This window comes from Salarias fasciatus, chromosome 12 (genome assembly GCF_902148845.1).
Source record: "Salarias fasciatus chromosome 12, fSalaFa1.1, whole genome shotgun sequence".
Taxonomy (NCBI): domain Eukaryota; kingdom Metazoa; phylum Chordata; class Actinopteri; order Blenniiformes; family Blenniidae; genus Salarias; species Salarias fasciatus.
In genome coordinates, this window is record NC_043756.1 from 14,282,646 (window position 1) to 14,307,012 (window position 24,367).

Sequence of the window (24,367 nt, forward strand, 5' to 3'; positions counted from 1 at the left end):
TTTCCAGCTGAAACAAACTTTGCAAACAGATGAATAAATTAAGACATCAGCTGATTCTTATATGGGAGTTTCATTTATATAATCACAAAGCATCTTTTAGTCAACGCATCCTCTGATTTTCTTTATCAGTTACTTTGCCTTTAGGTGTTTGGTAACATCAATTCAAGTAGCTCAACCTCTGACCAGTGTTGCATCAGTGCCGCACCGTCAGCATGAATTTGCAGGGCGGACGGATTCTTTTCAAAAAGCAAAAGCATGATGCAAGATGCACCTGCTGTTGCCTTCTGCAGGATGCGCTGTTGTGATTGTTCGTCGCCCACATCTATTCAGAGTCTGAATCACTGAGCAATTAACAGGGCAATCCATGGCAAATAAAAAGATTAATAACAGGCAATACATCCTTGGTCCTGTTGGTAATGATGATGAGAAGTGAGGAAGAAAAAAAAAAGTGCAGCCCTTAAACATAACTAAAACTATTTGTCAAGTAATTGCACTAATTGATTTTTAAAACTGAAAAGACTACAATGATGGCAAATGACCCCAGAGGCTATTTTCCCCTTATTTGCTCTTCGGATGTATTGTTGGTTTAAGTAATTTGTTCACTTGTACCCAAACACGCCTTCAGTAAACACAGGATGCGAAAAAAAAAACCAAAAAAACATTTGAACAAAACTGATCACAGTTGATCTCATAAGTAAAATCATACAGTTTTTTCAAACAATGGCATTATGTGTAAAAAATTTTACGGAAGAGGCAGACGGCAACTTGAAAGAGAATGCATTATTTCTTTAGATTGGTTTCTGAATTGGAGAACAAAAAACAACAACCCTGAAAAATAAAGCCTTTTGTATTTCCAACCAAATATTTCAACACAGATACAAACCACCAATCAGGATTACTGTATTTTTTTTTCTGTAGTTTTAATCACATTAATTCAAACACTTGTAGACTTAACAATCCGCACTTATGACCATTAAAGCAACATCTGATCTGAATTTGCACAGACATAACCGTCTCATTACAGAAACAGACAGTAACTGTATGATATCGTTTCTCTCCATTGAGATAATGCTCCTTCACTGGCCAGCAGAATTCAGGCTCATATAACAGTTAAATAAGAAAATAAATACATGATTTAATTAAAATAAACTTTGCGGCATAGATTGTCTTCTATTAGATATTTTCTAACGTACTTCATATTTACTCTTTACATACATTTTCTTCTATCTTAGCCACGTAATTACAAAACAATAACATTCTCTATACATTATATTTTTCTGTTAACATTTCACAATAAATAGTCACTGTTCATGACTGCAGCACTGAACAATTTCATCTAAATTATCTAAAGTAGAACAATCTCTTTTTTTTTAAACATCTCATTTGAACAAAGGTCCATTATTCATTTAAAAATCAAGTGAATACATGAAAGCACAAGGAAATGATCCAACCAGGATTTCAGATTTATGCAGGTACACTGACCCCGCAACTCTTCACCTAAAATTTATGCTGAATTTGAAGTCCTACACTGTCTTTTACCATGATTTTCTAACAAATTTTCACAGCCACGATTATGACAAAGAGGAGTCAAAAACAGCACTTTACGGCACAAATACCACAGTACTGGAATGTACAGTATGTAAAGCAGCAAACCATGCAAGCAGGATCGCACCCTATTCACTGCCAGTCTTTCTCTCTCTCTCTCTCTCACACACACACACACACACATGCACACACACTGCTTCCAGTGAAACACATACACATTAAAAACCTGTTACAGACACACACTGAGGTTACAGCTATCAACAGTCTACACTGTCCTATGCTAACAGCCCAAAAGTACCATGAGTATAAGATGGTGCATCAGAGGTCAAACAGTAACAACGCAACACGACTACTGCAACTGCTGTCACTTTCCGCTAATTACCGGGATCAATGAGGGAGGATTTGAGCAAGAAAGCAAACAAAATGAAAACAAAAATATATCACAATGTGAGAACCATGAAAGCAAAAAAAAATTCTATTATGAAAATATTTAACTTACTTGAAATATTCCAACAACAGTGTGACATTTCACAAAAGTGGAGCGTGTCAGATTTGTATTGTACTACAGTAAATACAAATCTCTGCATTAGCTCTACACAGTAGAGTTATCGTTCACATTGATATGAGATATTCAGATTAAAATTGTGGTATTTTTTTTTGCTTGTGAAATGTTGTTCATGCCATGCGAAAAAGGTATAGTTTCAATTTACGCTAATGTGCAATCAAAACAAAGTGATTTTTAGGTGATCGGTTAATGTGCAAAACTCAACAGCCTGGGACAATTTGACAGCTAACTGATACCACGTGGGGCGAAAATGCCTCATCTTAGTTATTCAGTGTAATTCCTGAATAACCAGCTAGATCCCCATATCTGATCGGACTTTGCTGGAAGTATCAAATGAAGGCAGAAGTAAATAAAGAGTGGAGTTCTACGCACTTGATAAGGCGCACTGACTGGCATCAAGTTCAGTATGTCTATCAGCAGTTTTTGATAGGTCAGGCATCGCTGCGGTTGTTGCCACTATAAGTTGCCGACAGTCAATCAAGCGGCTGTGAGTGGACAGCTGTGCGGTGTCAGCCGATCGCCATCCTCCCACGCCCGTCATGTCCCCCCCCCTGCAATGATATGGCGGTCTATTTAAAGGTCTTTTCGCCCACATTCACTCTCCACGCAGACATGTGCTGGGCTGTCGCTGCTGCAAGTGGATGAGCCTCATGAACATCAGTCCCCGCCTACTTTGGTTCTGCTGTTTTTATGCACCGTGCAGAGACTTGTTCCCATTAATGGGTGATTTGAAGGGCTCCCTGCATATATCATGTTGTTCTGTGTGCCGAACTGCCAAAGCAGGGAAAGCAAACTGGGCTGGAGCCACATTGAGAAGCCATGCGACAATGGCAATGTCCATCTTAAGAGAGAGACTACTGACAGAGATGGAGACATGGATCCATTTCTTTGTTTTACAGTTACAGCTAACAGTTTTTCTGATGAGTCAGGTCTATGTGGAAATTATCACATCTCTAGTTCCAATAACGTGTTCTGTCACTTAGCGGCGGTCTGCTGACGCGACTGCTGCTTGGCTCAGTGCAGACTCTCAAGCAGAGAATAGGGGCCATGGTTTCTGAAGGGATGGCGCAACCACTCTTCTAAATAACTTGTAAATCCTTGAGATTTTTCTAATGCAAGCTGTCAGCTCCCTGTACTGTCCACACCTGAGAACGGACAAAGATAGAGAGGGAACACAGGAGAGAGCAAACGGTTCCCAAATGAAAAGACACATACAATGTTCACATCTTGATAATCAACTCAAGGCAAAGTAAACCTTCTGGACAAACCAGACGGCTATTCCTGAAAAGAATGGCATCAGCAACTGTACATTTTCATTATAGAGAAATATACAGTGTCGTGGATATATGGATTAAAAGACACAACAGGTGACGATGTGACCTGTGACAACAGCAACTCCCGGCAGTGCATCACACTCCTGAATCCTCGGCAGGTTTGTCTTTCTCAGCAGGAGCGGACGGCGGGGGGCTGCTGCCCCCTGCTGGGCGTCCTGCAGACTCACTCTCTGTCTTGCTGCCTGAAGAAGGATCATCACCGGTGTTGAGTTCTTTCAGTTTAGCCTGCTCAAGGCTGCCGGGGCGGCTGCCGGGGCGGCTGCCGGGGCGACTGCCGGGGCGACTGCCGGGGCGACTGCCGGGGCGACTGCCGGGGCGACTGCCGGGGCGACTGCCGGGGCGACTGCCGGGGCGACTGCCGGGGCGGCTGCCGCTGCGACTGCCGGTGCGATGCCTGCGGTGTTTGCCCTTTCCCGGACTCGGACTGCGGGACCTCATCTTCATGACGACGGTGCTGTCGTCCTCCGAGCTGAAGTCGGAGCTGTCTGAGGAGCTGATCCCAGGACCTGATGTGGGGAGTTGGATCTGAGAAGAGACGAAAAAACTAAATGAGGGAATGGAAAAAGACGGACAGTTAAATTTTATGATTCTGGTAAGTCTGGAGGGCAGTGGTGGCCGAGAGGCTGGAGTTCACAGGTTCTATTCCCACAGTGGACAGGTCACCACTGAGCAAGAGCCTTGACCCCATCGGCTCCCCAGAGTGCCATCCTGTGGCTGCTCACTGCGTCCTAGAAACAGGGTTGGTAAATATGGAAAAAGGAATTTCCCCAAGGAGACTAACAAAGTATGTTTTCTTCTTTTTCTATTAACAACTGTCTGTCGTTCATTAGAGATGGACATAAGTCACAGACTAAAACATGAAAACAAAGAACAGGAGCAGCAGAGAGCAAACAGAAGCACAACACAGGGCGAAGACTCAGATGAGAACAGGAGCAGTCAAAGCAATTACATCGTTTGGAACCTTCAGAAGTCAGTGAATCATGATTACCTGAAATGGCTCTGTTACTCCCACTATAGTGCTCATGTTGTTGCTATAGTAACCCAAGATAAAGTCCCCTGAGCCTTTGGGCAGTTCCTCCTCAGTAAAGGTTACCTGGAGAAACAGCGAGACATTTATTTCATGTTACAGACGATAAACTGTGGCCAGACGGTAATACACATCCAGATTACCTGATGTTCCTGACGATGAAAATCAGCTTCCTCCTGCTTGGCCCACACATACCCCACGTAGTCTTTGTGGTGTTTAAATCCCACCTACAGAGAGCAGCAGTGAGCATCACCATCCAATGGACCAAACTTAACACCAAACACTATAATTTGCTTTTGTAAAATTTTTCTTTGATTTTCTTTATCAGTTACTTTGCCTTTAGGTTGTTTGGTGACATCAATTCAAGGAGCTCAACCTCTGACCAGTGTTGCATCAGTGCCGCACCGTCAGCATGAATTTGCAGGGCGGGCAGTTTCTTTTCAAAAAGCCAAAGCATGATGCAAGGTGCACCTGCTGTTGCCTTCTGCAGGACGTGCTGTTGTGATTGTTCCTCACCCACATCTATTCAGAGTCTGAATCACTGAGCGATTAAGAGGGCAATCCATGGCAAACAAAAAGATTAATAACAGGCAAAAGGTCCTCGGTCCTGTTCGCAATGATGACGAGAAGTGAGGGAAAAAAGCATTGCAGCTCCAAAACGTTTGACAACAACTCATTTGAACAAAGGTCAATTATTCATTTAAAAATCAAGTAAATACATGAAAGCACAATGTTGAGTTTGTCGATTTTTCAAACGTTAAACATCATTTGATAACGCAGACCGAGCTACCTTGTACAGTCCGATCCAGTCCCAGGAGCTGCGGGCGTAGCTGGGCACGTGTTTGAATATCGCTGTGGCATCAGCAACACTGTTCCACTCGTCCTCCACGATGAGTGTGACCAGGGGAACATCCACCCTGTATGGGAACTGTCACACACAATTACAACAATCAGGAGCCACGACTTCAATGCTGCTTTGAAAAGCGACGCTCATACTGGATGAGAAAAGACAAACATCACGAGGATTCAGATATAACTGTCAAACGGTGTTTATTATTACAATGTCTCCACTAATGAGTCAAATGAATTATAGTTCATTATGTAAACGAAAACTAATGTCCTTCAAAGAACAAAAAAAAAAGAAAAGAAAACGAGAGTGATTGACTGAAAGTCAGTGAGCAGTTTATATTGTGAGAAGGAGATAAATGCAGAGTGAACCAGCTCTGGGAGGATTTTCTGAGGAATGTGTCCCACTATCTCCCTCTGAAACCTTTCTGCTTTGAACAGACTTTCTCACAACTCGAAAAAAAAAAAAAAAACATTACGTTATTAGGACACTGAACTAAATGTAATTAAAGGCAATGCAGTGATTTTAAGATACACATGGTGAGTCAATTTGAAATAAATCTAACAAAAAAAAAAGACCTACAGATCAGACATTTAAATTTTACTAAGACATTTGACTATTTTATGAAAAGAAATTCATTTTGTTTTTCATTTAACACAGCAGCCCATTGTTTTCGGAACTGAGGATGTATTAGAAAAGTAAGCTCTTTATACACTGAGAAAAATGCTTTTCATATAGTCGATATGATTACAGGAGTTGAGCCATGCCTGCCTGTTCTTTTTCTCAGTTATTTTTATACAGTTCATCAATATAACTGACTTCAATAAGGCTGTAGTGTAGTAAACAAACAAACAAACAAACAAACAGACTGTGTCTCACCTGCAGGGTGAAGATGGATGAGACCGGTTTGTGGTCGCTGACGGTGTACTCCATGTGACTTCTGTAGTAGTGCTGCGTCACTTTGGGGCCGCTGGTCAGCCCCGAGATGGAGCCACGGTTGCCGCCGCTCAGCGCTGCGCCGGCAGGCGCCGTGGCTCTCAGACGCCACAGGATGCGGTCGGTCCACGCTGGTTTGCGCTTCTTCCCACTGCAATACCCCCGGAAAAACAGGAGGAGGGAGGAAAAATAAACACGGAATGGTTAAAAATACACATAAGGGGGGGAAAACAAAGTCTTTAATGCATGCTGTCATGCTCTGGGCTAGTGAGGACCTTTTGGAGAGGAGAGCGTGCTGATTACAGCTTAGATATCAGAGCAGTGGCTTGGAAATCAAAAAAAGCACCTCTGGCATTACCAACCTGGTGTCGTACGTATCCGTACCAACGTCAAACTTGTAGGTCGGGGGGAATTTCAGCGGTCCTTCTTGGAATCCCTCCAGTACAGTCTCACTGTCTTTGGCCATATTCAGCTGTAAAGATGGGAGTGAGTGAACATCACTTTCAGCAGATGAGATGCAGCTCTCCACTCGGAAAGAATGAGCTCCTTCACTGCCCTCTAGTGGTAATACCGACACAATGCAGGATAATGCAGCATGAGCATGTGAAGTGACAAGGCGTCACACAAATTCAGATTGTTTTAGATTGAATAGCATCTTATAGTTTGGAGAAATGTACAGAATATTAAAATATTAAAAACTAAACTACAGTGAAACAATTCAGGTTAAGTATGATACACATGTCTGCTGATTTTCAGGAAAAGCCTCAGTAAGACCTTTATCCTGCATGGAGATTTATATTCTCAGAAATAAGAGAGTCGTCATTTTTACCTGATCGTTTTCCCACAGAGTGGTATACTTGTTGTTGTCAATGGCTGCTTTTACCACTTGCATCTCCAGGTCATCAATGCGGAAATTGAGATCTCCAAACCAGAACACTACACTGTGGGGAAAAATAAAAATACAAAAAAAAATAAACAAGAGTCTGACAAGATGCTTAATATGTGCGTGTGTGTGTGTGTGTGTGAGATATAGTGAGCAAACTAACTCGTGGTCCAGGACTCCAGTCGCAGCTTGGCCCTCAAACTGCTGCTGCTGCAGGATGCTCTCAAAATCCTCCATGCGCTGCTCGGAGTTCTCCATGTGAGCCGGGAGGTGGCAGTTCAGGAAACAGATGGTGTGACCGAACACCGACATGCGAGCGCTCACTCCACCTTTATTCCCCTGTAGCACAAGGAGGCAGACAGGAAACCAGACGGTTACTGAGAGGATGAACGCTACCTGGGGACAAGTGCAGGGAGGTGTTTGAGCTGATCTAACATTTTACTGTAAACAAAACTGAATCCATGAATGAATTAATAGTGTGATGGAAAAAAAATGTTTGGAGACAATAAGAACTGTGTCAGTACATGTGTCTCAGCCACAGACGACAGGAAGTTTATTCATTAGACACCAGTGGGGAGCAACATGAATATTTAATGCTAGCAGTGAAGTGTGCAGTGCAGGAACCGGATGAGTGTGCACGTTCTCTCTCACTGTCTGAGCTGACCCACTAAAACACAAAAATGTTCTACTATGAATTGTGAAATACATGCATTATTACACTATAACTTGAAGGACGTGTGTTTGGGGCGATCAGTCCAATACCATCTGTGTTTCAGTGACATGTTTCATCAAGCCTGTATTTTTAAAATGCAATCTATACTTCTTCCTCATATCTATTTGTTGCAGCCGGTTGATTTTCTTATGCCAGTCAGCGCACATTAAAACTTGTACTTTGCCTCCAGTTCATTTCTGTTATGCTTGACTTTCCAAGCATCGATAATTACTGGCTGTGAACCAATATATATCTCTGCATTTAAAAAAAAAAAGAAAAGGATGAATCAGGATTTAACTAACAAATTATATTCCACTTTTAATGCCTTTTTTCATGCATGTGAAAAGAATGTGCATGAAAAAATGCCTTCTTTCTTCTGTCAGTTTGGAACAGCCATCATCCCTCTTTCAAATACTGCTGGGTAATTAAATAAGAAAATTAAAAAAAACTCAGTATGAAAAAAATACTTGGTGCAGTAACTGGAGCGGCTTGTGTCGCACAACGCTGATCTGAGAACAGCGTTGCGGTCGTCTCACCCAGTAGCCTCCCAGGCCTGTGCGGGTGGTCTCGGTCTGGACTCCACGGAGGAACGGCAGGTGGAAGTATTTGGCGAAGACCAGCAGTAACAAACCCTGCATCCGCTGGGAAGTCACCTGCAAGGCGGATGGAGGAGACGGGAAACGCATTCGTGACTGGACGAGTCAGATTGGTAGGTGGGACTTTGCGTGACGTCTCAAAAAAACAGCGGCTGTAAAGTTCCCTTGCACCGCGGGGTGACTGTATTATGTTTATGAAGCATCTCTGCATTCTCTCGCTCTCTTCGTCTTCTACCGTCGTGTATTTCCACTCTGCCCTGCAGGGGCCCACAGCCTTGCTCCCACTGCTTTACATGAAGCGCTGCACATGATAGACGCTGCAGCCCGGGGTGGACCCTCGCAGCGGCTGTGAATCCCTTCACAGGAGAAAGGCCAACAGTACAGGGGTTTGATGGTCAGACCTCTCCCCTCTCCAACATCTGCACTACATAATGGGGTGCAAAATTCCACAATAGATTCCTCTGGCATAACTGGAAGGACATATCATGCATCCGGTGAGCAGAACAAGACCGCACGCAATGTCAACCCCCTTCCCAGATCTGTATGCTCATTCCCCGCTCTCCCTTTTTCCAGCCGTTCTCACATCCCAACCCCCAACCGCAGTCTGAAGAGGCACAATCACACCCGGCCTGAAACGGCCTGAGGGCAGTAATGGAGGCATAAATCTCCACGTGACAGAAGACCCTCTTGCTTGTACACTAACAGGCTATTTGAACGACTTTGTTGCGTAATAGATTCCACTGAACCGTAAAGAGGGCCGACATTTTACGATGTGTGTGTTTAAACAGACAGGGGTAGGGGTGTGTGTGTGTGTGTGTGTGTGTGTAGTCTGAGAGAGTGCACTTCTGCCAGCAAATTCTGCGAGTGAGTAGCAATTCTTATCAACGTCAGCAGAGAGTGGAAGCTCCTGAAGGCTGCCAAGCTATATTTTGGCTGAGAACAGGAAAGACATTTAGGCCTCGAGACAAACGTGTGAGACGAAGTGTGCGAGTTAGTGAGAGTGTACATGAGCAGCTCTATATGTCTGACCCTGCACTACACACACATGACTGAGCACATGAGCTGTGAGTGAGTAAGACGTTACCAAGATCGGGGATTTTTAAGTTAATTCTGTGCAAACGGCATTATACTGATTTTAACAGAGGCTGAATGGATACAGATGCTGCTTATTAGACAAACGCATGAAGAGGTGTTATTTGTTGGAATTTGACAGAACAATGAGGTAGATGAAGTACGTCGGGTCTAAAAAGTCGTGTTGCGAAACATTCACATGATTGAACGAGCTGTAATTATAAATTAAGGCCAGAAAATGCTGTCCTCACTAATAGCGTGCACCTAAATAGCAGCTTGGCTGAACAGAAATGATGATGACAGTCAGCAGAAGCTGCGCAGTGAAGAATGGGGGGAAAATGTCTTGCGCGCTGAGCGCTGCTGCAGTGAAAGGCTAATTTGAGTCGGCTTTCTTGCGCTCGCAGCAGTTAACAGTGCCGACCTGACGCCGAGGCCGTGCGAGCCGACGGTCTCAAAGCAGAGGGAGCAGGCCGGGCGTATTGTTACTACACGTCTGTCCACCATGTCCTGACTAGACGGCTGCCAGCGACACCACTTTGAGACTCCTTCTGCTTCAAATCTTGACAAACTCCAGCCTCCACATCCCAGCCTACACGCTGCTATTCTCCACTGGAGGCACGCACGAACGTCACGTGGGGGATGAGTTTAACCAGATTTAAACTACCAGGAGATAGCCGGAGGGCAGCGTCAGTCTCGCTGTTGGAGGCCCATCAACACTGACAATGACAGGATCCAAAAATAAAACAGCACCCTGGGAGACGTTCGTCTAGCTCTTTGGGCCCGACAGCTGATTCACGCTCGCTGGCTCACCACGCCAGCAGAGCCCGGCGTCGCTTCAGAGGCGGCCAGACGAACACCAACCGCAGCTGCGGCATGAAATCCTCAATGAGGGGGAAAAAAAAAAAAAAAAGCCAGCACATCAAACAGTTGATAAGAAAATAAAATTTCAACAATTATAGCATACAATCCTATCGTAAGTGAGACTTTATTTAAATATGACCTTCCTTTAAACGACTTGAGCTCTCTGTCTGTCTCACCATGTCTTCAAAGGGAACTTGTCACAATTTAAATCACAGAGTGATCAAAGGAAATTTTAAGACTTTAAAGTATGAATAACTAGGCCACAGAGTGGTTAGCGCTCTCATCTCATAGCCAGAGGGTCCTGAGTGGGAGTCCAGGGTGGCCTTTCTGGTTTTTTGCTTGTTGTCCGTGAATGTGGGCTTCCTCTGGCTTCTCCAGTTTCCTCCCAAAGACTCATGCACTTGAGGTTACTGCGTGTTTGTAAATTGCCCATAGGTGTTATTGTAAGCATGTCATTGTCTCTTCTACTCTGTTTTCCACTGACGACCAGTCCAAGGCATACCGCGCCTAGTATATCTTAATGTAAAACATTTGCACTGTAGTTTATTTGCTGAAGGTTCCTTTCAAATGCATCAAATAAGTGTCTTCTCTGAGGGGAAGTTGATCCTTACCGAAACAAAAATGGAGGTAAATGTAAAAACAGCTTCGAGCTCTTTGTAAAAATACTGTTTTCTATGGAGAATGATCACTTTCCTGGAAAAAGGTTAACATATTAGCTCCATACTGAGCATGTCAAGCAGATTGGAAAATAGAAAATAAGGTTGCTAAGGAGATGTGAAGGTAGGAAAAAAAATGACATCAAGACACGGTGAGAGCTGGAGCTCCGCTTTAAATTTTCATCTCGACAGTCGGAGGAAGACGGGAGATACGCTGACATTACACCTCTGCGATAAATCACCCCCCTCGCCCCGTCAGCCGCTGTGGGAACAAAATGAGTCGAAACAGCAAGAAGCGGAGATCTCATCAGCGGCCATGTGACGCGTGTGAATCGAAGCTGTTGAATGTTTCACTAGCGTGTGCATATGTGTTTGCAGCAAAAGCCATTACTGACCAGCACATAACCGAAGGGGCTGAGTCTCTCCATGCAGACCTCGCTCCACTGGTCTGTGAAGAGGACATCTTTCAGCCTCTTGTTAATCATCGAGTTCACTTCTTGCAGCCTTGAAGAAAAAATGACACAGAACAGAGCAAAAGGGTCAGACACTGACACAGACGTAAGAGGATCTAATGAGAGGGAGCTTCGATCATTAAATGATGAATTAAATCCTTTTTTTTCCCTCCATGATGGGAAGCACATTGCAATCTGACTACTCACTAATGCCACTGTCTTCTCTGCCAAGATGGGACAAGTGAACATAAATGGAGAAAATCTATTTTATTTTAGGGAAGCAGGACAAATGCGGCCGACACTCACCCGATAACATACATATCTGTGTTTCCGTCGCCCACATTGAGCCCCAGCAAAGCAGTGATGTCGTCGGGTGGAGCGGCCGAACCCACGTTCCAAGTGATGATGTGCACCCTGAAGGAAACAACAAACAACAACAACAATAACAATAAACTGCAAGATCCATCTGATCTGCGTCCAAACCGACACAGTTTTAAAGAAAACAAGCAAAATTCTCCCAAAGCCTCAACTCTGTCCTCCTGACAGCTGCACCAGCAGCACGGCTCTTTATTTCAGCTTCTCGCCACATTATGCGAGGTGTTGATCGTAACAGCGTCTCATCAACCTCACCAATGAATTTAAATCATATAGAGAGGAAAGAGCATTCAGTGTTTCCAGGAATACCCAGTGAACAACACATCGCTCTGACTCCAAGCAGCCGGACAGGATTTCTAATTGACTTGCAAACTGTCAGACTTCATTGAACCACATTTGATTGATACGGATCACTTGAAGAAGTGAGAGTTTAAGTGAAAAACTCCACTATTGTGGGCCTGCTCTTTGGTTTTTCAGATTGTTATGTTCTCTAAACACATGCAGGGTGGGTACATTTAGTCTGTCATAGTCACCTTTGGTGTGCTTTCTCTGGAGTTGTTCATTGTTAATGTGTCTGTTGAAATGGCTTGAGTAAAACTCCTCTAAGTGTGACCTCCACGTCTAACACAAGTGTCACCATTGTGACTCACATGTCTGTAGCCCAGTAAATAATTACTTTCCTGTGAAGAACCTGTCATTTTCCCACCATGCTGTCATTAAACCTCCACCTCTCTCTACACCTGGCTCATATTTAACTACTTCAGATGGACCTCTGCAAGAGCTCTTTAAGGCCATCACATAGCTAAAAAAAAAGAAAGTAAACTTACACACTACTTACTCAAAAAACTCCTAAATTGAGTGTTTTCACGTTGACTGTTGCTGCCTGTCGTCTGTGCTTCTAACTCTTAACGACGTCATATTCTGGCTGTAAAAGTTGTTGACTCACCGGTTTACCAGTTATATGATTTTGCAATATCACTTCAGAGAAGTTGACTTTAAAATGATTCATAAACTATTCAACTGAAACCATCCATGTGAAGATTTGTCACAATTCTTTTTTTAATTTCATGTGAAAAAAGTTATGTCAAACAACTGATTTGAACTTAAGTGGCACTACAGCTTCATGCTATATTTAGTTGAACGAGTCAATTATGATAACAGTACTTAGCGAATTTACAAATGCGGTGAAGCCACATGTCAATGATAATCATGCAGCCCTGCAGTGTCAGCGAATGCACTGAAGCTCAGAGTGCCAAAGAAAATCTTCTTCAGCCGCGTGGGAATCAGAGTCCCTGTGGAGGCAAGCCGAGGCATGAAAGTTAAGTCACGCACACACACACACACAATGGTGAGGAAACTTGCCTGAAGTCTTCCATGGTCTGAGGCTGAGTGTCGGCTGTACCCGCCACGGAGAAGGCTCGCTGTGCGTGAGGGTTCAGGTGGGCGGGCACAGGCCGACTGGCAGCTGGGTGGGGGACTGAAGCGGCCCTAACCGGGTGTCCTTTAGGACCGGCTTTAGCACCGGGCCCGGCGTGCTCCCCCGGGGGCTTGCCTGCCGCATGGCGGGACGGTTTGGGATGACTTGCCGCACTGCCATCAGGAGCGCTCTCTTCCTGGTTGAGCGGCGGAGCTGGTTGAGCTTTGGGCTCGGAGATGTCTACAGATGCCTCAACTCTGGCGCAGCGCTGAGGCCGCCGGGGCCTGGCGGGAGCGGCGGGCTGGCCGGTGGTGGGATCGGCGGCCGGAGCCTCTGTATCCGACGATGCCGTCGTCGTCGTTAAAGCTTCACCTCCTGAATTTGGGTTGTCTTCTTGCTTCTGACTTTGGCTTAGATTATCCTGGTCCATTTCTTGAAGTTTCTGTGACAAAAACAACAACAAAAAAATAAAATTTACCCCTGTATGATGCACATTTATCATGCTGAATATTTAGAAGCCAATAAAAGGGTCGCAGTTGCTTCTGATAGCAAAGTAACAGTAGTTTTTACCTTTTCTTTTAAAATATTAACCACATTTTACCAGCGTTCAGTGTTGACTACCCTCTGTACACGGCCTGTCACATTCTCCTATTAGCACAAGCGATCTTTCACACTTCTATGATGAAGGCTGCCATGTGAGTTGCTTGTACACCAGTGGGAGCGACTTGAGGTTCAGCGCCCAAGGACATTTCAACATATGGACCGGGCAGGACGGTTCAGTGAACAGCTGGCGTCGGGACGGCGTCAACAATTCAGCCATAGCGGTCCACCAGAGGTCCCAGAGGGTCAAGATAGAGAAATTATGGCATGTCTGAGGGAAACCTCATTTTAAAAACAGACAGGATTGTGCAGAGAAGAGATAATATGTGAAACTGAAGTGTTTATTCTATGTTTGGATGCATGAATGATGGCCAAATATTTGAAAATGGATGTTTATTCCAGGGGTCTGTCTAATGTCTTGCTGTATTCCCCCATTCCAAACTGAGTTTTGGAGCGGTGCAGGCAGTTAATTCTTTAACATAAATGATTTCTATCCCTAAAGAATCGTACAGGCACAGCATGCAGCCGCTTTTAGAAATGACAAATTGATTCATCTGAAGAGTGCAGGTTTGTCAAGAGATCCTATTGACCCAGCAACGCGAATGAGTGAGTCATTCCGGCTCCCACCTGCCTCGTGACTTTTTCAATTACCTGCCCTCCCATAGCCTTGGAAACAGCTGAAAACAGCTGCAGGGGTGGATGAAAAAGAACAATTTTGAAACATGACAGCCGCAGAGCACAAAGAGAAATTTTAGTTTTACCATGTCGGCCAGGTTTGGATGGAAAATTTTAAGGAAAAAAAAAAAAAAATCTGGTTCATCGTGCTCTCTGGGTCTACCTAAGCTTCCTTGCCGGTGCTCCGGTAACCAGGGAGATGCTCAGTCAGTTCACATCAGCTCAGAGCGCCAGCCGCACGCTAACACGAAGAACCGCTGCCTGGTCCGGAACAGCAAACCAACAACACAGAGATCAGGCGAGGAGCAGAGGAGGACGGCAAGAACGAACGAGGGGATTTAAATAAACAAAACACTTCATTATCCGTTTGTTGTTGATATATAACACAACAAGACCTGAAGTCACTGAATTACTGTTGATTTTACATTTTCTGGTTTCATTGGAGTCACAAACAACATTCGGAAATGTGGCGCTTTTGTGCTGGTGGACATGTTTAAGCCTTAAAAGAGCTGACTTGGGCACAAAACCCTGGCTGTCCGACCCAGTTCCATCATGCAAGGATGGTCAAAGCATGAGAAAAAGACCTAAAATGCTAATGTCATATTTCTTTGATGCAGATGAGACAATGTCTAACCTTTCGGGTGCGAATCACATCAAAGATTAACACGTCACATGCTCCACTCCACTGAAATCACATCCTGGGCTTTGTTCTTGCATTTTTTTTTTTTTTGGGTCAGTGGGGAGAAAGGGGCTATGTGCTCAGGGACACAGGAACAACAGAGCTCTCTCATAATTATTCACACGACCTTGAGCAGAGGGAGGCCATGACTTTCAAGCAGAGAGGGGAGCCGCCTCTTGCATTCCACATGTGCCCGGAAACATGCCGGTCTTCTCTGTCAACCAATAACCTGGTGCTTGCTGGGCATGATGTGCTCCTATGGTCCATGTAAGGCGTTTAGCGAGCGGGGGAGGCAGAGCGAGTCGCCACACGTGGGAGTGGGTGGGTGCAAAACGAGCTGTGGGGAGCGGGAGACGGAGCCAATGGAGACGGCCCCTACAGTGACAACGCTGTGTCTCGTTGCTGAATGTCTCCAAATTGATCCTCTCACACTTCCCTGTGGCACAGCCTATTTTTCCAGCTTTAATCCCCCTTTTCTTTCTCTTTCTCCCTTATCATACCATTTCCCTAATCCTTCCTCTCCCGCCATCTTCTCCCATTCGCTGTTGTTCCACCTCGACTGTATGGACACTGAATTGTTCAACCCACCGATTTCAGTTTCCCATCTTATTCATATCTTTCTTTTCATATTATAAAATGCTGCTATGCTATTTTTTAATTTCCCTCTCCTTCTCTTACCCTCTCCAGTGACACCTACACTCCTCTGGCGACATGCTTTGCATTGTTTTCCTCCGCCAATTGCCTCACAGCCACTATCGATGACGTCGACGTGCCACAGTCCTAAAAGCCACTGGCACAACAGCCGCACACAGCTCACAATCTCTGGTAATGGACATGGTGCTCTGTGGCATGCCGGCAAAAAGACGAAGGAGAAGGAAGGTGTTTATGAAAATTGGAGAAATTTCATAGTGAATACCAAAATATCAAAATAGAGTGTAGCTAAATTTTTAAGAGTTAGCAGGAGCCGACTATTTCCCTTCCTGGGAGCAGTTATGACAGACTTCCACTTCCTATTCGTCTCACGTTCACAGAGGGAGAGAGTGGAATGATTTGATTATAACAAATGTGTCATAGTGTTTACACGCACCCTCCTCAGGGGTGAGAGCCGAGAGAGCCATGGAGGATGTAATGTAACCCAAACAGCAGGGTCTCGCCAGCCTTCTTGGCTGATTTACAGAGATTAACTGACGACACGGACAGTTTTGAAAGGGTGATTAAAGAGCAAGATCAGAGGCCATGTTGTGTTTTTCTTAAATTCTTGCCTAATGTCAAAAACAACATTTAAACTGATGAAGCACAAAAGCAACACAACGATGGGATTGGCTCGTGTTTCCTTCCTCCCTCATTAGCACAGAAGACCACCACTGGACGCTTGGCTTACAGTGTAAGCTCACTGTGATCGGTCAAACACATGAATGTAAAATGAGAAACTGTCCTGCTACTCTGCAGCTTATTTCATTTTTTCACACTGATAAAATGGCATGTGTCCATTTTCTTTGATCTGAGCTGATACGAGCAAACATTAAGAAAAAGACCAAGTAAAAGATCAGAACACCCTGACAGGTCGTCAATCCAGCGCAGAACAACAATCACAAGCTTTCATTCAAACCTACAGGCAGAAACAACAACTGTGATTTAAAGACAGGAGAGTAAGAGACTGTAAACTGCAGTGGTTATTGTGGTGAATGTGTTCGTGGCGGTAGGTTCATTAAAACTGGGTTAAGGAGCATGAGAAGAAATTGGACTGTTCTGATGTAAGACTATATTACACCAAACATACGTTAACCTTTTTTTTTTCAAAGTTGTTATTTGAGGAGCAGATCCTGTGGGAGAACTGTTGTGATTGCTTTTCCAAATTGTGGAGGCCTGTGTGTCCATAGTTTACTGAAAAACTACTTTTCAGCAGAATGCACCACTACACAAGAAGCAAGCCTGTGGAGATTGTAAAGTTTCTGGGTAATGCTCAGCTTCCACTGCATGGCTCCTCGTACTGATGTGATATTCCTTTAATATGCAGTACTGCAAATGCTGCTACATAACATAACTCCTTCTCAACACTATTGTTCCCTGATGACTTTGGCCTTTGGTCAGACTGCAGAAACTGTTTAGAAACCGTTTGAAGAACTACAAGTTTCAGGGTGTTGATTAGATCCCAACCCTTTCAATCTGATCATGGATCTGTTGGCCGTCCTGCAAAGCCACAACCAATCCACAGAACTTCTCTCTAAAGCTTGAGGGGATTTTAAAGAGCTGATTTGAGTGTCTGACAGCAGACCACATCCTCAAAAGTCACACGGAACCCAAACCTCAGCAAGCCAGAGCTGTTCTGTCAGCGTGAGGACGGGCCAACATAATACTACGCTTTTAACAGTGTGGCTCACCTTCTGTAACCTCACACTGTTTATCTACCATCTTAAACCTCTGACTCTGCATGGCTGCGTTTTGTTGACATGGCTATTCCAACCATGACATTAGCCACATTTTGCCCTCTTTAGTGTTTCTTGCACAGCCAGCCAGCGTGTTGGTATGGCGGGCCTCCAGAGCCATATGCCCCTGTGACAGGGATACTAATGATGACCCTGGCAGACACCGGCAGCTGCTGCCACAGCTGTAAATGGCTCCTCCAGGTCCTAGTGCCACTGAGTACCGCTCCCCTGCATCCAGGGGGCTTCATCTTTCTGATCAGGTCATAGCCAAGGCTGGAGAACGTCAAAATGATTTTGCTTACCGTCCAACACTTGAGAAACAAGCCGGCAACCTCCAGGATAATGTCTGTGCTTGCAGAGCCGTGCTGTACCATGCACTTTCAGATTCTGTCAATTAACAATTACGGGATCAAACCAAGTGGAAACATTTGCTCATTTATTCTCCTTAAAAAGCTTTTGCTGGATAATGACCACCGTGTTGTTAAGAGGAGCAAAAGCTACATCTCATTTAGCAAATAACTGACCAGCATCTACATCGCACAATATTAGCCATAAAAATAACATGACAATGTAATCAAATGCAGTAACAAGTTGGGGACTTGTTCATATTTTTCTTTTTTCACAGTTGAGAGTTATCACAAAAGAGTGGGGTAATTTAATCAGGGCTAGTTGAATCCTTATGGACGACAACATGCCAGCTCATCAAAGACGGCGTCATTAGGAAACGACTGGAGGTGCCTGAAATGGAGCGACCTGCTCTTTCTCCAGACCTGATTCAAACCAGAAAAGCTGTGGGATCAGCTGAGTCTCTGTGAAGAGGCTCGTCACTCTGAACCCCAGAACATCAATGGCCCGAGGGCCACACTTCAACAAGAGTGGAACACCGTGCCTCTGCAAACTGTAGCTGGTGCTCAATGGTAATCGCCCTGTTTTTATGCTGTGACATCACTTTTTGCATTCTCCATTAATTTCACTGGAAAGCCAATTATCTTTAGCTTATTGTTAGTAGTGTAACTCTACATGAATACAGTCCATAACCTGCTGTTTGGCAGCAGCTATATCACATATTCGAGACTGTCAGATAAATAGTTTTTGCACATCCACATGAAAATAGCCCTGATGGTTGAAGCAGAGGAACACCTTATGACAGGGTATGCCATTTGATCCAGGACAGTTGTGTGAATATAAACACTACAGCACTGTTTATACATTGTACACTCTTCTGGCAGGCAAGTGTACGTTTTACACAATGGAATTCAGATGGCAGATACCATGGCTGACAAAAAATGGGAGCAGTATAGTAGATGGCCTAATTACACTCCCACTTCAAGGACAATTTTTTTACAGCTGTATAAGAGGAGGAAGGTCATTCTGACAGTGTATTGTCATGCATCAGATTTGATCTCAGACACATGGGCGCCTGCATGCATGTGTATGTTTTACGAGGAAGAGATGAGGGTGCAAAATATCAGAGCGTGTCAGGGTGAGAGTGTGCATGATTCATCAGCGTAATTTCTGCTATTGCAAAAGAAATGTTGACAGGTGGTTTTCCTGATTAATGCCAGTTTCACCGAAAATGTTGCAACCACTGTAGCAATTTCCTTTCTCATTCAGACACAACTGCGGCGCGAGGAACACAACAAAAACAATTACTACAACTGATTTCTTCTCGTGTGCATGTTATCGGTTTGAAGGCTGAACGTGACGCATGCGTGCAGCTCATTAATCGCCACCTTTACCTGTGCAGAGGATTTCACCAGCCGCTCCGGAGGTGCAGCGGAATGGAAGAGACGCGCTCTGTTAAAGGTTAATCACAAACCCCGGGAACTTTCCTTCCAGATAGAACCATCGGCATGCCAGTGCCTGCCTGCCTGCCTCCCTTCCCTTCCTTCCTTCCTTTCCTCTCCTCCTCCCTTCGTCCCTTTGCTCGTAGGTTCGCTCGGCAGAGTGGATATGGCAGAGAGGAAGAGGAGGAGGAAGAGAAGGAGGAGGAGGAGGAGGAGGAGGAGGAGGAGGAGGAGGAGCAGGTGGGTTTGAGGCGATGCTTTACTGAAGATTACATCTCTCGGAAATGTTTCCTCCCGCCTGTCCGGACCACGGGCTGCAGCAGTCCGATGCCCTTCAGCTCAGAGCAGCGCTTCCTGAACGAGCAGCCGCCGTCTGTCTGACAGCGATGTTGGGAGGATGATTACCGTCTGACCCGGCGGCGCACAGAGCTACGGCAGCTAGAAGGGACATATCACGGCGCCCGTTCGCGACCCAACGTTTCCCCGAGGAAAAGCTCCAGCACCGACTAGTTATTGTCTCAAAATGATAAACGCATAACAAATGTGACCTTATTTCAGACCAGAATGTCACTCGAAATAATAAGTGCAGCTTGTACTGTGCTTCTATGTTTTGTAAATCTGTGATGAATCACTACCGCCGCCTAGTGGACAGTGTTATGGATGCCACAGTTAAAGCACCACATCAGGGTGTCAAATGTAGTTCAGCCGCCTCAGCCTGCGTTCATCCCCAAAAGCAGGGGTGTTTCTAGACCCCCTGGGGGCCCTAGGCAAGAGGGACTATCGGGCCTCTCAGGCCCAGAATTATGATGAATGAAGTCCAGGATGAAGGATCAGCAAAGAAATACTTTAATTAATAACGGTGAAAATTTGGTCATTATTCGTGCCATAGTTTGGAAGTTATGTTGTTAACAGACAGACAGATGGACAGACAAACAAACCATGACAATTACATTACCTCTGCTGGTAGAGGCAAGGCACCAATCAAATTTGATTTGTAACTGCAGATAGCATTTCTACATTTGCAAAAGAATAATGAAACACAATAGATGTATGACAATAGATATCTGTTCTTCCATTTAAAAACTGCCTTTGAATGATCAGGACTCTATGGCTGTAGCTCTGTCACGTCACGTGACTCACTTTGCACCAATATGGTTCCTTCTTTCTGTATGAAAATGACATTTAGAACCTTCCTGACTGAGGAGTTTGCAACAATGTATCATTTTAAATGACGTCAGCATCTAATTTCACGTAGATATGCAAATGAGCCTCTATACAAATTAGAAGATGACGTCATCTATAACGTTCCTAAGTGAGGAGTTGGCAACAATGTATCAGTTTTAAAGGTTTTTTTTTGGCAAAACGCAATAAAGTAGTGCGTCATATTTAATTTAATCATTAAGCATTTAATGTAAATACTAACATTATTTCACAATATGCACTTTCATTTCAATCATTTTGACACTGCAATATGTATAACACAACTCACCATTCAGTTCAATTCAGCACCAATAAGTTCCTTCTTTCTTTGCACAAACTTCATGTCAGCTCAGGTGAACTTCGCTGGAGGAAAAACCAGGCTGAGAGCAGTGAATGACAGTTCCATAGCAGCGGAGCACCAGACAAATTTACCGATATTTTTTTCAGCGTGAGAAATACAATGTGTGGCAAAAGACCGAAATGCGTGACTGTCACACTCAATGCCTGAGAGTTGAGGCATGGGGACGATAGCTTGGGGCCCAGTTGGTTAGAGCCGACTTGACTGTATTCTGACGCAAACCGGGTAGTAGGGCCCCATTAGGTAGGTTCCCGACATGTTATTGTATCCGGGAGGTTTCAAGTTGTGTCGCTGATATCCGCCATCTGTCGGGGCCCCCTGCTAGCGACTAACCGTTGAGTACTCGGAAAAGGGCCCCATGCGGGGGATTGTCGACACGCTGTCGTTGCAGAGTCAAGGTTAGCGCCTTTAATTTGTCATTGAAATTGACTGATGTCAGCCGTCCATCGGGGCCCCCTTCAGCTCGGGGCCCGAGGCAAATCCCTGTGTTGCCTACCCCGTATCGACGCCTCTGACTAAAAGCATCATTATAGTCTGAAACTCACTATTCTAATCAAGTATATTAATCACATGTGATCCAAGAGTCTGCATGCGATTAAATATTTACCAACAAAACCTGACAGAAGCACCTGTTCTCATTTGCATCCAAGAGCACCATCCAGCCATCTAACCATGCATCTTCTACCCTGCTTCATCTTCTTCAGGGCCAGTCCCAGTTAACTAGGGTGAGGGTAAACCCTGCACAGATTACCAATCTATCACACAGCAACACACAGACACACCCACATTCACACCAAAGGGGCGATTTACAGTCCGCAATTAACCTCACATTGCATGTTTGTGGACTGTGAAGAAAACCCAAGCACACAGGAGCAGAACTTTCAAACTTGCCAGACATGTTTCTTTCTTCTTCTTTTTTTTTTTTTATTCACAATCAATATTTTTTCTAACCACCAGATTGTTAGAAAGACTGTTTTGGTGGATTAACAACCCATCCAGTGTGGCGGAAGGATCACAGGATTTATTTAATCCTGCTGCATTGGGTCAAGAAAAAAATGTAGCTGTGTTTTTACTTATTATTTATTTTGCAAGCTGTGTGTTTGTTGGATTTGACTTCACTTACAGATGAATTCTGTCTATTTTGCAAGTATGGAATGGATTGAGGATTAACACTTTATTAACACGAGAATAATTTTGAACTGGATGTTTTTAAACACCATTCGTTATCCTTTAGTCCCACTCAAACTTATCTCAATTTTAAAGAAAAATTATCCTGGAGACTTCTACAAACCACATGGATGATTAAAAAAACACTTTAAATGCAGACGGTCAGTTTTAAAACTCTTTTTTCATCAACTATAGAAACGGTGATAACAGATCAATGACTGCATTTCAGTATCTTGAATCCGTTGTGATTTATGGCATCTGAGACAACACTAACTCCAATCCACAAGCATTTCTGTTGTGTAGAGACCCACTCTTGCAGAAATGTGGTCAAAATGGTATAATGTAAGTCAGTCTCCCAGTATCACTCAGCTTCACAACACTTCATCCACCTTCATCTAATGTCTAATGCAAGAAGTTCAACTTCTTCATAAAACCATCATATCATAACAATACGACATTTTTCAATTGATTTTTAGTTGTTTTCTCTGTCTTAGATGACCATTTTAAAATAAACCTTATTTAATATACATACATTAATACAGTCATAAAGAGGTTATGTTGAATCTTTTTCACATGGCAATTTGGTTTTGTATTTTATGTTTGATTTTGAGAGAGATTCTAACTCAAAACATTCATCAGACAGGTATAACTGTGTTTTCAAAACCACTGCATGCAGGTTTATTTCTTGTGTGAAATCAGTAGACCGTTTTACTCCTGGAAAATTGTAACACCTCTACACTGCAGTTCAATCAAAGTGAGGGTTTGAATGTTGCTGTGGCAACTACTGAATAAACCTCATCGTCTGCGACCCCATAAATGTCTCTGGCATTTATAAAACTAATGAGTCAAAAGAAAAAAAAAGCATGTGTGTGTGTGTATCATTGCAGTTAATGTGGAGAGCCAGATGGCTGCTTGAAGCTGACATTCAAAGAAGCGGTGAGGATTAATGAATGCTTTATCCCCTCACTGTGCACTTTCTGCACTTAATACTTGTGACAGCAACCTGGTGGAGGTCATGTTTTTAAAAATATTAATTTAATAACAGGAAAACACATTTCCATAATCCTAACCTTGTGGTAATATCAACAACTGAAAAGAAACATGGACACAAACTATTTCATTTCTGTGTGCACTATGTTATTGAGTTCAGTATAATAAATTTATTATTTTGTCTCCTTTTATTCCTTCTAATTGGGTTGTCTCTTCCTTATCTTGAATCAGTGTTCCATGAAAATATCTGTCCTGCAGTGTATCACACTGACACAGGTTTTTGTGTTATATATCGGTCAGTGTTTGTGTCAGAGCCTGTTGTTATTGCCCCCTTTACCTCTTTGCTTTATCTTTGGTAATCATCTACCTTTTCTTTATTGTCTTCTTCATTGGCTCAGCTGCGTGTATGGTGGCCCAGAAGGGCCAATGGTACAACACAGCAGCCGAAAAGTCACGATGCAACAATGAAAAGTCACAACGAAAGAGCATGCGGCTGGTGAACATCCTTTGTTTCCAGGGGACAACTTTGACTGACGGAACTAAAATACACCAGAAAATATTGTTCCCGGAAACAAAGACTGGCTATTTTGATAAAGGGATACTTTAATTAAAACATTGCTGCTTGATGATTGTCATTTATGTATTTTCATAAATAAATAATGTTGGTCACCTTGTTGAAGTTGTCATTAAGTTATACATGAGCTCGGTTTTCAACAGTTTGGTTCCGTTTTTTGCTGTTGTGTTGTGAGATTTGCTGCTGCGGGCCACCGTAGGGCTCAACAGGCCAATAACCATCTCAGCCTCTGGGAGAACTAAAACAATTTAAGAAACATCTCTCAGGTTTTGCTCTTTACTGCTGAAGTCTGTGTAAAGACACGAGAGCATGTTACATTTTCTAAATCAGTCTATGTCAATGTCTGCACTTGGACTTTAAAGTGAAGGCAATAAGCATTGCTCTTTGATGGTTTATCATTTACCTGCTATTTTTATTCCTTTTTGTTTTTTATGTGTTTCTATAAATGTTTCTCTTGATTTTCCAATGCATTCAAACGAATATGAAGACAGACTGGATTTTACCATAAAGACTTTCAGGAGATCCTTGTTAAACACTGAAGCTTTAAATGTGAAGTGGGGAAACTCGAGGGAACAGTAAACTCACCTCTGCTACCCCCAAACTGAACCCTCAGCTGCATTTTTTCCAGAAAAAC

General features: G+C 43.8%; 1 protein-coding gene and 1 long non-coding RNA gene across 3 annotated transcripts; one reads left to right on the forward strand and one right to left on the reverse strand.

Annotated features, from left to right (window-relative positions):
• Window positions 1–1,365: 1,365 nt before the first annotated feature.
• inpp5jb (inositol polyphosphate-5-phosphatase Jb) lies at window positions 1,366–19,787 on the reverse strand. 2 transcript variants are annotated; one of them, XM_030104016.1, is made up of 14 exons: window positions 19,397–19,787; window positions 13,223–13,719; window positions 11,792–11,899; window positions 11,429–11,537; window positions 8,386–8,502; window positions 7,301–7,476; window positions 7,084–7,195; window positions 6,617–6,726; window positions 6,198–6,405; window positions 5,262–5,399; window positions 4,615–4,698; window positions 4,433–4,537; window positions 3,819–3,969; window positions 1,366–3,758 (listed from the first exon to the last, which is right to left on the reverse strand). In XM_030104016.1, the coding sequence occupies exons 2-14, from the start codon at window positions 13,705–13,707 to the stop codon at window positions 3,520–3,522; spliced, it is 2,142 nt and encodes a 713-aa protein (XP_029959876.1). In that variant the 5' UTR covers window positions 13,708–13,719; window positions 19,397–19,787; the 3' UTR covers window positions 1,366–3,519. The 2 variants fall into 2 exon arrangements, with proteins under 2 accessions (XP_029959876.1, XP_029959875.1); XM_030104015.1 differs by having other exon boundaries at window positions 1,366–3,969.
• LOC115397613 (uncharacterized) lies at window positions 2,123–13,989 on the forward strand. Its single transcript, XR_003932523.1, has 4 exons — window positions 2,123–2,189; window positions 9,244–9,257; window positions 13,717–13,721; window positions 13,978–13,989. It is a non-coding gene; the product is annotated as an uncharacterized LOC115397613 (long non-coding RNA).
• Window positions 19,788–24,367: the final 4,580 nt, after the last annotated feature.

Bases quoted from the DNA above. Each gene is read 5' to 3' on its own strand.
- inpp5jb (XM_030104015.1), bottom strand. From the start codon at position 13,707: ATGGACCAGGATAATCTAAGCCAAAGTCAGAAGCAAGAAGACAACCCA. The intron at 7,477-8,385 runs GTGAGACGACCG...CTTGTGCTACAG, and splicing joins CAGGCCTGGGAGGCTACTGG to GGGAATAAAGGTGGAGTGAG. The intron at 4,699-5,261 runs GTAGCTCGGTCT...TGCTCTCTGTAG, and splicing joins ACTGGATCGGACTGTACAAG to GTGGGATTTAAACACCACAA.